At 29.5% G+C, this 15,051-nt stretch overlaps 2 protein-coding genes and 1 pseudogene across 3 annotated transcripts; 2 read left to right on the forward strand and 1 right to left on the reverse strand.

The window, feature by feature from the left end:
* Positions 1 to 2,509: 2,509 nt before the first annotated feature.
* On the reverse strand, positions 2,510 to 9,905 carry LOC145189510 (uncharacterized; annotated as a pseudogene). The gene is made up of 9 exons (XR_016445829.1): positions 9,293 to 9,905; positions 9,076 to 9,204; positions 8,864 to 8,977; positions 8,428 to 8,550; positions 8,287 to 8,343; positions 3,930 to 4,144; positions 3,243 to 3,403; positions 2,977 to 3,121; positions 2,510 to 2,743 (listed from the first exon to the last, which is right to left on the reverse strand). The product of XR_016445829.1 is annotated as an uncharacterized LOC145189510 (transcript).
* LOC149881113 (uncharacterized) lies at positions 4,597 to 7,602 on the forward strand. Its single transcript, XM_090069366.1, has one exon. The coding sequence runs from the start codon at positions 4,857 to 4,859 to the stop codon at positions 7,314 to 7,316; it is 2,460 nt and encodes an 819-aa protein (XP_089925492.1). The 5' UTR covers positions 4,597 to 4,856; the 3' UTR covers positions 7,317 to 7,602.
* Positions 9,906 to 10,024: 119 nt separating the features above from the next.
* On the forward strand, positions 10,025 to 12,229 carry LOC149881114 (uncharacterized). The gene is made up of 2 exons (XM_090069651.1): positions 10,025 to 10,732; positions 11,390 to 12,229. Exon 2 carries the CDS (start codon positions 11,390 to 11,392, stop codon positions 12,227 to 12,229), a length of 840 nt encoding a protein of 279 aa, XP_089925777.1. The 5' UTR covers positions 10,025 to 10,732.
* The last annotated feature ends 2,822 nt before the right edge of the window (positions 12,230 to 15,051 follow it).

Here is a 15,051-nt window from a genome sequence, read left to right on the forward strand (position 1 = left end):
TCTGATTACCTTGCAGTTATGTTATAATACCTTCTAGCATTACTGCAGAGGGTAATTAATGACTAACAGGTGCATAAAATGTTAATAGCCCTATGCGCGCATCACTGATGATTTAGTAGTGATTCAATACTTATCGTAAGTGGTGATGAAGTACTTACTAAACGTTGATTTTGTAAACTTTTTATCACTAGTGATTGAGTGGTGATTTGTTATTAGTGAATAAGTAGTGATTATCACCACTGATTTAACACCGATACACTATTGATTTAGTAGTAATTCAATACTAACCGTAAGCGGTGATTAAGTACTTATTTAATGGTGATTTTGTAAACTTTGTATTACCGTAATTGAGTGGTTATCACTTGTAAATAGGTAAAGATGATAACCGTTGATTTAATACCGATGCACTCGTGATTTAGTTTAGATATTGTTAATTAGGCTGTGACAATTCCCGTTTTCCGGGAAACGAAAGCGGGAATTTCCGGGAACGGGATTCATTTCCCAGACTTGGAAAAAAACGGGAACGGGAATTCCCGTTCCCGTATTTTAAAAAGCGGGAACGGGAAAATCCCGTTCCTGTTCCCGTTTTTCACCTGGAACGTCTAATATTTCCTGGTTTTTTTTCCTGCTTTTTTTTTTTCTTTTTTTTTCCTGGTTATATAATTTGTTTGTTTTTTTTGTGGTTTATTTTAGTTTAGGTGTTTGTTTTTTTTTGGATTCTTTTTTATTTTTTTTTTTTATTTTTTAAATTTATTAACTTAACAACAGAGAAGATTTTTACAACATAGAAGACACACAGGGGAGTTTTAATAAAAGCTATGTACCTAAAAAAAAAAAAAGGAAAAAAGGTTAATTCTAACTAATAACTTATATTCAAAGGAAAATAAGGTAATTAACAAGAAAGATACCAAAGATATGAAGAAAGTTAGTAAAGAAAAGACGCAAGTTAGCAAAGAAAAGAAGAAGTTAGTAAAGAAAAGAAAAAAGTTAATAAAGAAAAGAAGAAAGTTAGTAAAGAAAAGACAAAAGTTAGTAAAGAAAAGAAGAAGTTAGTAAAGAAAAGAAGAAAGTTAGTAAAGAAAAGAAGAAGTTAGTAAAGAAAAGAAGAAATTAGTAAAGAAAAGAAGAAATTAGTAAAGAAAAGACGAAAGTTAGTAAAGAAAAGAAGAAGTTAGTAAAGAAAAGAAAAAATTAGTAAAGAAACGAAGAAAGTTAGTAAAGAAAAGAAGAAAGTTAGTAAAGAAAAGAAGAAAGTTAGTAAAGAAAAGACGAAAGTTAGTAAAGAAAAGAAGAAGTTAGTAAAGAAAAGAAGAAGTTAGTAAAGAAAAGAAGAAATTAGTAAAGAAAAGAAGAAATTAGTAAAGAAACGAAGAAAGTTAGTAAAGAAAAGAAGAAAGTTAGTAAAGAAACGAAGAAAGTTAGTAAAGAAAAGAAGAAGTTAGTAAAGAAAAGACGAAAGTTAGTAAAGAAACGAAGAAAGTTAGTAAAGAAAAGAAGAAGTTAGTAAAGAAAAGACGAAAGTTAGTAAAGAAAAGAAGAAGTTAGTAAAGAAAAGAAGAAAGTTAGTAAAGAAAAGAAGAAATTAGTAAAGAAACGAAGAAATTAGTAAAGAAAAGAAGAAAGTTAGTAAAGAAACGAAGAAAGTTAGTAAAGAAAAGAAGAAAGTTAGTAAAGAAAAGAAGAAAGTTAGTAAGGAAAAGAAGAAAGTTAGCAAAGAAAAGAAGAAAGTTAGCAAAGAAACGAAGACAGTAAACTACTTAAAAAAATTATAATTAGGTCTTAAACCTAATTATAATTTTAAATTATTATAATATTTATATATATTTACCTTATAGTTATAGTAGTTTGTTCCTAGTATTAGTACCAAATTTATAACAAATCTTAAAATCTTAAAATAAACGGGAATATATGCGCGCAAATCATAAAATAGCGGGAATCCCGTAAAAAAGCGGGAAACTTGGTAAAATGCGGGAAACTTGTAAAAATACGGCTTTTCCCGTATTTCTTATATTATATTATAATATATAAATATATATATTATAATATATAAATATGTATATATATAATATATAAATATATATATTATATATATATATAATATATATATAATATATATATATTATATCATAATATATAAATATATATATATTATATATTATAATATAATAATTACGGGAAAACCCCGTAACATCGAATGACGTACGGGAACAGGAACGGGAATTTCCTGTTCCCGTATTTTATTTATTACGGGAACAGGATCCCGTTCCCGTATTTTAAATACCAAAAGCAGGAACAGGATCCCGCTCCCGTAGTTCCCGTAAATACGGGAACTTGGCGCACTCTATTGTTAATAGTGATAAGGTGTTTATATATCATTTATGATATATTTAAGTAATATTGATAAATAACTATTTGAACGCCAATTTTAAGTGTTTGCAGGGATTGTAATAATTAACATATTGAAAATAATCATTCAAAATCCTTAATTTGTTTTTTAATAAAACAACAGTTAGACTTCTGAAATTTTATTTCTGAAATAATACAAACATATAATACAAAAGAAATATGTAATAAAGAAATACAAACGAGTGACGCTTTACAAAAAATAGGATCAAATACATAAAAATGAAAAATAAACTATAATTAAATTATTTTCATAACGTTTTATTGTGACAATCTCCTTTAAAATTGCTTATTTAGCTTCCATAATCTTTTACATTTTCATGCTGACACCTGACTGCATCTAAAAAAAAGAAAATTGAACATTGATAAAATTTTGAAAGAAATATTTTAACAATATTTTTTTATTAGAGTATGATGATACATCATAAACAAATAAACAAAAATAATAGAAGACATAAATCAGTTTTTTAAATTGAAATAATGTAAATAACAAAAGTTAGAAGATATTGTTAATTTATAAAGTTACTTAACAGCAGTTAAAAAAATATTTTTATTAGTAAAAGAAAAACCAACTTTTTTTTTTATAAAGTTTTATTCAGATTTTCAATTTTTTTCTTCTCAGTTCGAATATTCAAGACACCAGCTTGTCGAAACCACTCTCCAATAAAACTGTGGAGTTGAATATCTTTGGTGTCAGCATGCTGACTACTAACTGCCTCTAAATAAAAAAAGATACAGAACTTTAAAACATAAAATTGAAATACCTTTGTATATTTGAAATGTGACTTAGTCACATTTAATAAAATATGATGTGTAAACTTGTTCTTTTGTATTTATACCTATAATGGCTGAATAAATATTTTTGAATTCCATGCAAAAATTACACTTCTTGGCAGTACCCGTTATATTTCGAAGCAACATCTTTAGTTAAAAGTTTGTTCATTGCCTCATAGATACTTTTTTTAGGGTGGATGCCACAAGCACGAGCTAAAACTGCCACCTGTAATAATAATTTACTATATATAATAGCATGATAAATTAAGTAACCAGTAAAAAATCTCGGGGGATGGGGGTATGCATCCTCCTCTGTCAGAATATTTAAAGCATCAGAGTAGCAAGCAAAAATCTTGAAAACACTATATCTAATTGCTACGGATATAAGACATAGATGTCTTGAGATGTAAAAGACATTTACAATAATACTTTTTATTGGATTTTCATGAATTTTTATTTAAGATTTTGATTTTTAGAATAAGTTTAAACTCATTCCACACTTCTACTGTGAATTCCTGCATCTATTGCAGTTTACTTTTCGCTATTTGGTTAAATACTGCTGCAAAAAAAAAAACAGTGAACATTGCCTACCTGTAACAAACTAACAGCAATACAATACAATATTACTAATTAACATTGTATGTATTTGAAATTTGAAAAAATGTTTTTAGCTTGAACTAGATTTTTAACTGACTAATACAGTGTTATAAATTATGTGTTATAAATAATAAAAAATATACTGGTGAACATACCAGCTGCAAATATATATTTTTGTCTTCAAATTTACTTTCTAACTTCCCCAAATCCTCAACATTGTCAATAGTAATTAAGACAAACGTGTTTACATTATCTACCTCTGTATGCTGCAGAACTGAAAACTTTTCTATAAGATCTTTTTGGGTTTGCTTAATATCAGATAAATCTTTTTTTATATTTTTCAAAATTTTCATCACATTTTTCTGGAAAACTAAAAATAAAGAAATTTTAAGTTACAAAAAGATACGTTATTAAAGTCTACTAATAGATATCTTTCAAGTAAATAAATTTTTTAAATAAATAAATATTTTAAATAAATAAATATTTTTTTCAAGTAAATAAATATTTTATTAAATATGAATAATAAGAGTAAGCAAAAATAAGAGGATTTAAAAAGTAGTTTTAACAACACAACAATAAATAAATTTTTAGCCTAATACTGAAGCATATATTCAAAGCAAGTGTTGAGCTTTATTTTCTCAAATTACTCTTAAAAATTCTTTTTGTAATAAATTAATAAAGTTCAGTATAAAACAGTAAACAAATGAATGAGTTATTTCTTTATATATATATATATATATATATATATATATATATATATATATATATATATATATATATATATATATATATATATATATATATATATATATCATGGCCTTCTATAATAACAGGCCTTGACATCACGCAAAAAAGTTGTTTGACTGAAGGCCGATTTATAATACTCCTTTTACATTTTGATTTTTTACTTTAAGCGAAGTCTGCATTGCGCCTTTTTTTTGTAATTTATGAAATTCTATTGGTTAATAAGTTATATAAAGCAACTTTAGGACGTAACAGCTAACTGTAAACTGTAATAACAAACAGTTTATAAGGTTGTATTAATATTGTCGAATTAATAAGTTATTTTACCAGTTTAAAAAATGCCTTTAAAATGTTGTGTACCGCTCTGCAAGTCGAACTATCACTCAACTGAAACGAAAATCTCGATTTATAAGTTTCCAAAGGATCCAGAGGAAAGGAAAAGATGGAGTGATGCAATCCCAAGAGCAAATTTTATTGTCACTGACTACACAGCAGTATGTCGACTGCATTGGCCAGATGATGCACCTTTTGTAACTAAATATGGAAAACAACGACCGTTAAACTCACCATCTATCTTTAAAAAAATACCATCAAGTTGTTTACCAACACCACCAAACAAAGCACGAAAAACCATGGCAGCAAGCGGATTTCGAAATGTTTTACCAGATGAGTTAAATGTCTTTCTAAAAGATGATACACTTGTATTTGATGATATTCAATCTATGTTCATTAATAGCAATGATTGTATTGTTTTTCAGCTCAATGAAAAAAGTTTACACATACAGTCAAAAATTTTCAAACTTGGTGTTCCTTTATTTCTTATGGAAATTTTTGATGATTTTTCGTTTGTTGCTTATCACAATGGCACCACTTGTAATATTTCATCTTTAACTACAAACAGGTTAACATTAATAAAAACAAAATCTGCTTTATTTGAAGCAATTAGATTTTTAAAGTCTAAAGAAAGTTCTCACCAGTCTAATGTTCTATTTGAGCACCTTAGTGCCATGAGAAAGGTTAATGTAGGTGAAATTTTATATACCCCAGATATTATATGTAGGGCATATGAATATTTTGCAATGCGACGAAGTTTGTATGACCGTTTGTGCATTGACTACAAGTTGCCAAGTATTCGAACTCTAACACGGCTGACCTCAAAAATTAGCTCAATGGATGACTTAAACTTCATAAACAGTATTCTTATGAATACAGATCCAATGAAAAGAACTTGTATTCTTTTAATTGATGAAGTATATGTTAAAGCTTCACTTCTTTATCAAAGAGGTACTTTGTTTGGTCATGCAGTAAATCACCCTGAAAAGTTGGCTACAACAATTTTATCATTTATGATAAAATGTCTTTTTGGAGGTCCAGAATTTATATGTAGAGCTCAACCTGTTGCAACTCTTTCAGCTGAATTTCAATTTGCACAATGTCAACCAATTGTTGATACAATAAATAATATTGATAATGGTAGGGCATTAGCAATAATAACTGATGGTAACCGAATAAATCAGCGATTTTTTAAAACATTTAAAACAGTTGAAAGTAAAACATGGTTATCAACATCAGGTACATTTTTATTATATGATTATGTGCATCTTTTAAAATCTATACGAAACAATTGGTTAACAGAAAAGACTGGTCAGCTTCAATTTTTGCATAATGGAGCACTTTTCTTGGCTAAGTGGAGTGATTTAGAAATGTTATATAAAGCTGAGTGCAATAGTCTTTTTAAACTTTCTAGACTTACAGCTAAATCAGTTTATCCAAAACCAATAGAGAGACAGTCTGTAAAGTTGTGTTTGTGTGTTTTTTGTGAAGAAACAGTTGCTGCTTTTAGAACACACCCAGACATTGAAAATAAAGCTTTTGAAAGTACTGCCATATTTATAGAAAAAGTTATTTCTTTTTGGAGTGTTGTCAATGTCAAAGTACCTGGTGCTAGCATTCGCTTTAGAAATGAATTGTGTGGTGAAATCCACTCAGTTGATGATCCACAGTTACAAATACTACATGAAACTGCTGAACTGTCAAATTTTATGAAGCCTTCTGGTAAACGAGTCAAACAGCTTTCACAAGATACCAGTATAGCAATTGCACATACATGCTATGGCTTAATTGATTTAGTGAAAACGTTGTTAAGTAATGGAGCCAAATATGTTTTGTTAGGTTGGTTTTCAACAGATCCAATTGAAAAAGCTTTTTCTAAGCTTCGACAGGGATCAGGAGGGACCTATTTTGTAAATGCTAAATCTGTAATTGAAAAAATACATATTCAACATACCAAATTGTCTTTAAAACTAGATATTGTTGTAGATGGCATTGATGGTCATACTTGTGACATATGTTGCAGAGATACTTCTACTGATGAAAAAGAATTGCTGGATAATTTGCATAATCTTGAAAGCTCAGTTAATCAGTCAACATTAATAGCTATAGTTTACATGGCTGGCTATGTGCAAAAAAGTGAAATAAAAATTTATGATGATACAACAAATTATTATTACAAATATGGAAATTATCTGAATAGTCTAAACAGGGGTGGACTTCAAATCCCTACTGATACTCTTGTCCAATGGTCATTATTTTGCTTTCTATTTTTTCAAGGTGCCACTGGGCCTTTTTGCAGGACTTTTTGTATTACTCAGTTTCAGTTTATAGCAGCTAAGTATGGACTTAAAATAACAAAAAAGCAATGCAGAGTATATTCCAATATTTTGCTAAAGAATCATGCACTTATCACCACTCCTAGTAGTAACAGAGAGTCAAGGATGAAAATACTGAAGTTATCGTAATTTTTGTGAATTTTTAGTTTTAAATTTTTAAAATTTTTTTGTTACACTTTTTATCTTCTTTTTTTTTAAAGCTTATATATGTATATACACACACACACACACACACACACACACACACACACACACACACACACACACACACACACACAACACACATAAAAAGATTGTTTTTGTTGGATGGATTTTTTGTTGATCATTTTCATCGTTATATTTAAGTTTTTAGTTATCCATACTTTTTGTTAATTACAGAATTGTATTTAAAGAAAATAATTACCAACGGGTTTTATTTTTGTTTATGTTTTTAGTCTTCAAATCGTGTTAATTATAACATTGTTATTATTCTGGCAACGCGAAATACCGTAAAATATATCGATTTTTGAACTGCTGTTATTTTTTCTCTAATAATTTTATTTTTGTTAGAAATTTATATGAGAAAACAACCACTCTAACATTAATTTGCCTTTATAAAACGTGTATCGATTTAAGTAACAAAATTTTTAATCGGCCTTCAGTTTTTGCGGCCTCTTGCGCGATGTCAAGGCCTGTTATTATAGATGGCCATGATATATATATATATATATATATATATATATATATATATATATATATATATATATATATATATATATATATATATATATATATATATATATATATATATATACTAATAACTAGATTTCTAGGTATTTAAATAGGAACTTTCTTGGTACAAACATTTTTGACTGGATCTTTCATAATGCTCTGGTTGAGACATTTTTATTTTATATATAATATAATATTATTTTATATATAATATAATAGATATTATATTATATATAAAATAAAAATGTTCCAGAGCATTATGAAAAATTCAGTGTCAAAATGCTTGTACCAAGAAAATGCCTAATTAAATAACTAGAAATCTAGCTAATAGTTTAATTAATTGTTTTGTATGAAAGCTTAAAAATTTAAATTTAATGTTTAACTATACCATCTTGTGATACAGTGGGTGTACTATCTATGTCATCCAAAGATTTACTGCTGCAACCTGCAAAGAAAAACTTTGTTTATTCATATACACAAATTTTATAAGAATTTAATACCCAACATATATAAAGAATAAAAACGGTACTATTGCTTGTGTTATGCTGCAGGAGATAAGATTGAGAAGATGGTACTTTAGTTTGAGATTCTGAATCAATCTCCAAATTGATTCTTTGCTTCCTTTTAGTAATCAAACTCAGATTTGAAGGCACTTAAAAAAAAATAATTTAAATTTAATTATAGAAAACTGCACTTTAAAATACCTGCAAAAATAAACTTCTTAAAACATATCTGATATACTTTAGATGTATACTGTAAAGTCCTACAAAAATCTTTGTTAGCATAACAAATAATACTCATTGATCTTACTAAATTTAAGTTCAGTGTTTTAAGGAGTATTATTTGTTATACCAAAGTCTAAAAAATTAGTCTCAAAGAAGAAAAATGTATACAACAGCATTGAAAACACAACAACAACAAAATTTTGTAAATATAAATTTTTAAATATAAAGAAAATAAAGAACATTTTTGTAGTGATGGTGGAAGTAACGGAAACTTTTCGATTATGGCCTCTTGCTCTTCATCACTGCTGCAAACTAATTTAGGCCTTTTTGGTTGATTGGAAGCAACATCATTATCTATAATAAACAATACACTTGTTCACAAATTTTGCTGATGCGTCAAAAAATTTTTTAGTATAATACCAAACAAAATAAAGTAAATTAGCTCAAACAACCCAAATCATCAGAATCACTCATAAAATATGATAAAACCATTCAAGATTTTCGCTTGGAAAGATTATCATCATCTGTATCTTTGTTCATATCAATGGCTGAGGGGACAAGCTCACATTCAGAAAAGCTGCCTAAAATAAAAAAAATAAAATATGAAAATGCCAATACTATAAAATATAAATAATTGTTTCATAAAAGTTATATATGACTTAAACTTACTTCCACTTCCATATTTCTTTAACAAAATAAACCTGAACCAGTCTTTTTTTGGCAGTTGCCTTTTTAAAATTAATGGCTTCACATTAGGAACTGGAGGCCAGCACACCCAAAAGCTATCATTTTTTTCTTCTATCCAATTTGAAGGAATTGTTCCATATTCAATGGAATGGGGAGGTTCGAGCCATTTCACTTTAACAAACTTATCCATTTTTTGTTTAATTTAAAATTAAAAGCTAATATAAATAATTAAGTAATAAATAATTAACAGCTAGAACAATAATAAAAAAGTAATTACAATAATAAAAATAAATTACTATTATTAACACCTACTTATATATACATAGTTAGGGACAGTGTTAAACAGGTATCGATAAAAAAATTAGAGTGAATAATATAATTAAACATTTTCATTAAAAGAAAAGTAAAACAAAACTAAAAGTAAAATTATGAGGTGATAAGTAAATTATAAACTATATATATATTTTTTATAATTATATACATAGAAGATGCGGGGAGTTCAGTATATCTATTGACAATCAAATAGCCTGACCTGAATTGGAGTGATACTACAACGACTGAAGGTTTGGCAGGGGCAGCTATTTTTTCTTTCATTATTCTTGTTATATATATATATATATATATATATATATATATATATATATATATATATATATATATATATATATATATATATATATATATATATATATATATATACAGCTATTCACGAAAGTTTAAACGATTGCAGAATTTTCAAATCTAATCTTCGGTTTTTCTTGAATAAAAATCTAACGGAAATAGATATCAAAATAATTATTTTTCCAATTTGGTAAATAGGTTATTTGTTAATAGAATAAAAAAAAGTAGGTTTTAAATCATTATCGTTTACTCAGAAATTTCATTAAAAGGTAGGTGATACAAATTAAGAGGTTTCACAAAAATTTAAACGATTTTATTTAGGATCAATTATTTGCTAATTAATTGATAAATCCGCTGCGAAAAAAATTTCGCAGCGAATTTATCAATCAATTAGTAGGCACCGCCGATTCGGTTCGTAAAATCCGCAAAAAGCCAATCCGACTTATTTTGCGGATTAAAATAGTCAGTTCGTAAAAATTTTTCGGATTAATAATCCGAAAACTAATTTACGAACCACTAGCGAATTTTTTTTTTGCGGATTCACTTCGCTGTTCGGATTATCAATCCGAAAAATTTTTACAAATCAATTTAACTTTTATTCGTTTAGCGAATTATACGAATCGCGTTCCGTTCGCGTCACCATTAAATGGTGTGGTCCAAAAAAATTACGTTTTTATTATGTGCGCGTCCTATAAATAGTGGATTTCTTTTTTATTTTCAATCAGTTCTATTTGGAAATCTTAACATACAACAATTCGTTCAACAGATCAAGTCTACTATTCTTCACCTACATTTATTACGGTAAGCCATTATTATATTAATTTGATTTAAAAGTTAAGAATATTTCAAACTGAATTTTTGCGGTTTTTTTTTTTTTTTTTTTTGTGGATCGAATTCCTTTGCGAATTATTTCGCTTTGCGGATTGCTTCAATTAGTGGATTGGTCCGATAAAATTTATATTGTAATATTTCTTCTACTTAAATATTAACAGAAATAAAAATAGAAATAGAGATAAAAACTAGTTTGAAAAATTGTTACGCTCATTTCAATAATTAAGGCAAATAATTAGTTCTTTTATTGAAAACTTTATGCATGCCTCTAAAATATCATTTATTGTTAAGACGAATATTAAGGAAAATTTTCAAATAACTTAATAAATAATTAGTTCTTTTTCGGAAACTGTTTGTATGCATCAAAAACTATCACGTTTTATTAAGGCAAATATTAAGGAAATATTGAGCCAAATATTTCAATAAAAAGTCAGTAAATCGAAAATGTGATTTGATCCGTGTTTTCGAATTTTTAATCCGAAAAGTAATCCTTATTAACAATCTGATCCGTTTTTGTGGATTTTAAATTCAATAAATAATCCGAAATATTCGTCCGATCCGATATGGCAAACTCAATCCGATTCGTTTCTTTTTTTTTTTTTCATTTCACTTTTTTTTTCTTTTCAGATGCCTAAGCTGTCTAATATTTGGGAATTCTTCAACAATGTGGAGGAAAACAAGGCAAAATGCAAGGCCTGTGGCAAAATATACTTAATCAATAAAAGCACCACAAGTCCTTTAAGGAACCATTTGAAAAGAGTCCACTTGAATTTATATAAACAATTAGAAAGGAAAGACAAGCAAAAATCAACAATACCAGACATTTTTGATGAGCTTGCCTCTGAAGACTCAGATTTTGAACAAACACAAGAAAGAGGAAAAAAGAGGAGATGTCCACAGACACAAAAAGATACACCAGTATCGCCACAGCCTGGACCAAGTGGAACTTGTGGCACTTCCAACACACAGACACTGCAAGGCAGAAAACAGGCTACCAAACCTGAATGGGAAGTTACTGACATCAATCAAATAAGAACTGTTGTTGACATTACTAAATGGGTGATTGAGGACACTCAACCATTTTCTATTGTAGAAACTGACGCATTCACCCGGATGATGAGAACTGCAACCAACGGTCAATTCAGAGCCATTACAGCAAAGAATATATCTACAAAATACATTCCTCTCCTTTTTAAATTCATCAAGGAACAAGTAAAAAACATTTTCAATTCAGACAAGTCAAATCTTGATGGAGTGGCCTTTACATCCGACGTGTGGACCACTGATCACACCAATTTGTCTTTCATGAGCCTTACACTCCACTATATAGATTCAAAGTTCCAATTAAAGCGCTTCTTGGTAGAAATGTCCTACTTCCCCGAACAACATACTGCCGACAATATTGCCAAGAAGCTCAATGAATCTATCAACAAACTGGAACTTGATTTTGAGTCAAAACCTGGATAACAGTCGACGGTGCAGCTAATGTCTAAGCAGGTGTTAGGAAATCAATTGGGGTTCAAAGTGCAATTTGGTGTGTCGACCACCGTCTAAATCTAGTTGTCAGTGGTGCTGTCGATGATAAAAGATGTCCAAAATGGTCAATTCTCAACCACAAAATAACAAAATTAGTAGGTCACTTCAACCAGTCCTCTCAAAAAGCTATGACTTTAGTTAATGCTGCCAAAGCCTTAAAAAACTCCAGAACAAAGTTAGTACAGAGATGCCCCACAAGATGGAACTCTGACCTCCATCAAATGGAGTCTGTGGTGGATCTTCTTCCGGCGATGCATTCTTTAAAGAATCCGAACCCTACTGTTTCTGGAGGTTGTAAGTTGACAGATCTTTTACCAACAGATGATGAAGTGGAATCTATTCAATCTGTCATCCGGCTTCTGAGAGGCTTTTCAGAATTCTCTGAGAAATGCAGCAGTGAAAAGAATGTTAGCATCTGTTCCGTTATTAATTGCCTATACAACATCAGAGGAAGATTAGCAAGGGAGATGATCAAGCCAAAAACCGAGGTGTCATCAGAGCTTGCTCACTACTTCAATGAAGATTTAAACAAAAGATTCGAAAAGGGAGTTGATGAATATTGAATTCTCTATAGCTCATTTTTTAGATCCTAACAGCAAGGGCATGTGCTTTGTGGATGAGGGGGAAAAATTTGAAGTAGTCAAAACTGCAGTAAAAAAAGCTATGGAAGAACTGTCAAAAAAAGAAATTTTGGCTAGCCAAAGCACTCCTTCCCCTTCAATGTTGGATGATGAAGATGACGACGACTTTGATTTCACTGAACAACTGAGGAAGAAAGTGTTTGGTGCAGGTTACATTAATCCTGGAGGTGAAACAAGCACCAAGAAAGCCATTTCTACTGAAATTGAGGGGTATTTGAATTCAAAACCAGTTCCAGCAAATACAAATGTACTGGAATTCTGGAAACAAAACCAGTATATTTACCCAATAATGTCAAGGCTGGCCAGAAAAAACCTCTGTATACCTGCTGCATCATCAACATCTGAAAGAGTTTTCTCAACAGCAGGGAATATATACAGCTCTAGAAGAACCAATCTTTCAATCTCAAAGGTTGAGATGTTGGTATATATGAAAGAAAACACTAAGCAACTCAGTAAAATTCAAGACATTGTGTGGCCAGGAAATGAATTTGGAAAATGATTAACTTTCAGTGTGATTTTGACTTTTTTTTATTTCTTAACAAGGAAATCATTTCGTTTCATTGTATATTTGAATATTATAAATAAATAAAAATGAATTTTAATTCGAAAGCTTTTTTTATTCTGAATCCGTATAAATCCGTAAAAATAATATCGGTTCGGATTCCAATTCGAAAAAAATTTTTCGAATTGCAATCCGATCCGAAAGTATCGAATCGGATTGCAATCCGAAAAAATAATCCGAAAAAATTTTAACGAATTATTTTCCGATAAATTATTTTCGGATCAAATCAATCCGTAAGTAGTTTGAACCGTTTAGCATAGATAATTCGGTGCACAATCCGCAAACCGATAAACAGTAACGAATCGGCGGTCTCTATCAATTAGCAAATAATTGAGTAGTTTTTCAATCAAAAAACTCATCACAACATCATCAGGCAGCTTTTAATTCATTAAAAACCAACTTAAAATATTGTGAATTTCAAATTAATTTCAATTGCGTGCAAATGGGTCGAAAATCAGTTTCTAGTGACATCAAATGGCAAATTATTAGTATGGCGCGGACAAAAAATCACACAAACGTTCAAATAGGCAAAATACTTAACATTTCTGAATATTGCGTTAGAAAAACCATCAAAACCTGGGAATTTACCAAGGAAGTCTCCGACATGCCGCGTACTGGGAGACCATCCAAACTCAGCAACCGTGACAAAAATGGTATATTCAGAATGAGCAGAGAAAACCCCAGACTCAGCTAAACGTAAACGACGAGTGTGGTCCAAAGAAAGGCTGGACTGGTCTGTAGAACAGTGGGCAAAAGTTATTTGAAGTGATGAAGCTAACTTTCAAGTTGTAAACCGCAAGGGAAGAATCTATGTCAAAAGATTTGCAACTGAGAAATATTCAGACAGGTTTTTGCAACATCGTCGACAAGGCGGTGGAGGTTCGGTTGGCATCTGGGGATGTTTTTCTCACAAAGGTATAGGCTTCTGTGAGCTGTATGAAGGCCGAACTAATCAATACACCTACAAGAACACATTGGAAACGTGTTTAGTTCCATCAATCAGACACTTGTATGGCAGAAGCAACAATTCATCTTTCAACAAGACGGGGCTTCAGCTCATACAGCACACTCAAAGAATATTTTTTGAAAAAAAAGTTCAATGTGATGCCCTGGTGCCTTAGATCACCAGATCTCAACTCAATCGAAAATATTTGGTCTTGGATCGACAATCAACTGACATACCATGAAATTCAATCAACTCAGCATTTAAAACAACTTTTGAATGAGTACTGGCTGAAGGTACCTCGCGTGATGTGCATGAAATTAGTTGAATCAATGCATGAACGAGTTTATCTTCGCTATAAAATCAAAGGAGGACACTTCAAATATTAATTTCGCTTTTTTTTTTCATTTTTTGTTCGAATGTTGCAATTTGTTTAAATTTTTGTGCTTTTTATTTTTCCTATAAGATTTTTTGTAATAGCTTTTTTCGAACTAAATATTAAAACTTTTATAACATGTTCATATTCATTTTAAAGCTAATTACTTTTTCTTTACTAAATAAAAAAAATTAAGTCGATATCATTTTACAGTTTTTCTTTATTAAACAA

The sequence above is a fragment of the Hydra viridissima genome, unplaced genomic scaffold, assembly GCF_058129835.1.
Source record: "Hydra viridissima isolate aposymbiotic clone 2 unplaced genomic scaffold, HvirCarnegie_v1 scaffold_12, whole genome shotgun sequence".
NCBI classification, from domain to species: Eukaryota; Metazoa; Cnidaria; class Hydrozoa; order Anthoathecata; family Hydridae; genus Hydra; species Hydra viridissima.

Coding starts and splice junctions, on each gene's coding strand:
- LOC149881113 (XM_090069366.1), top strand. CDS start 4,857: ATGCCTTTAAAATGTTGTGTACCGCTCTGCAAGTCGAACTATCACTCA.
- LOC149881114 (XM_090069651.1), top strand. CDS start 11,390: ATGCCTAAGCTGTCTAATATTTGGGAATTCTTCAACAATGTGGAGGAA.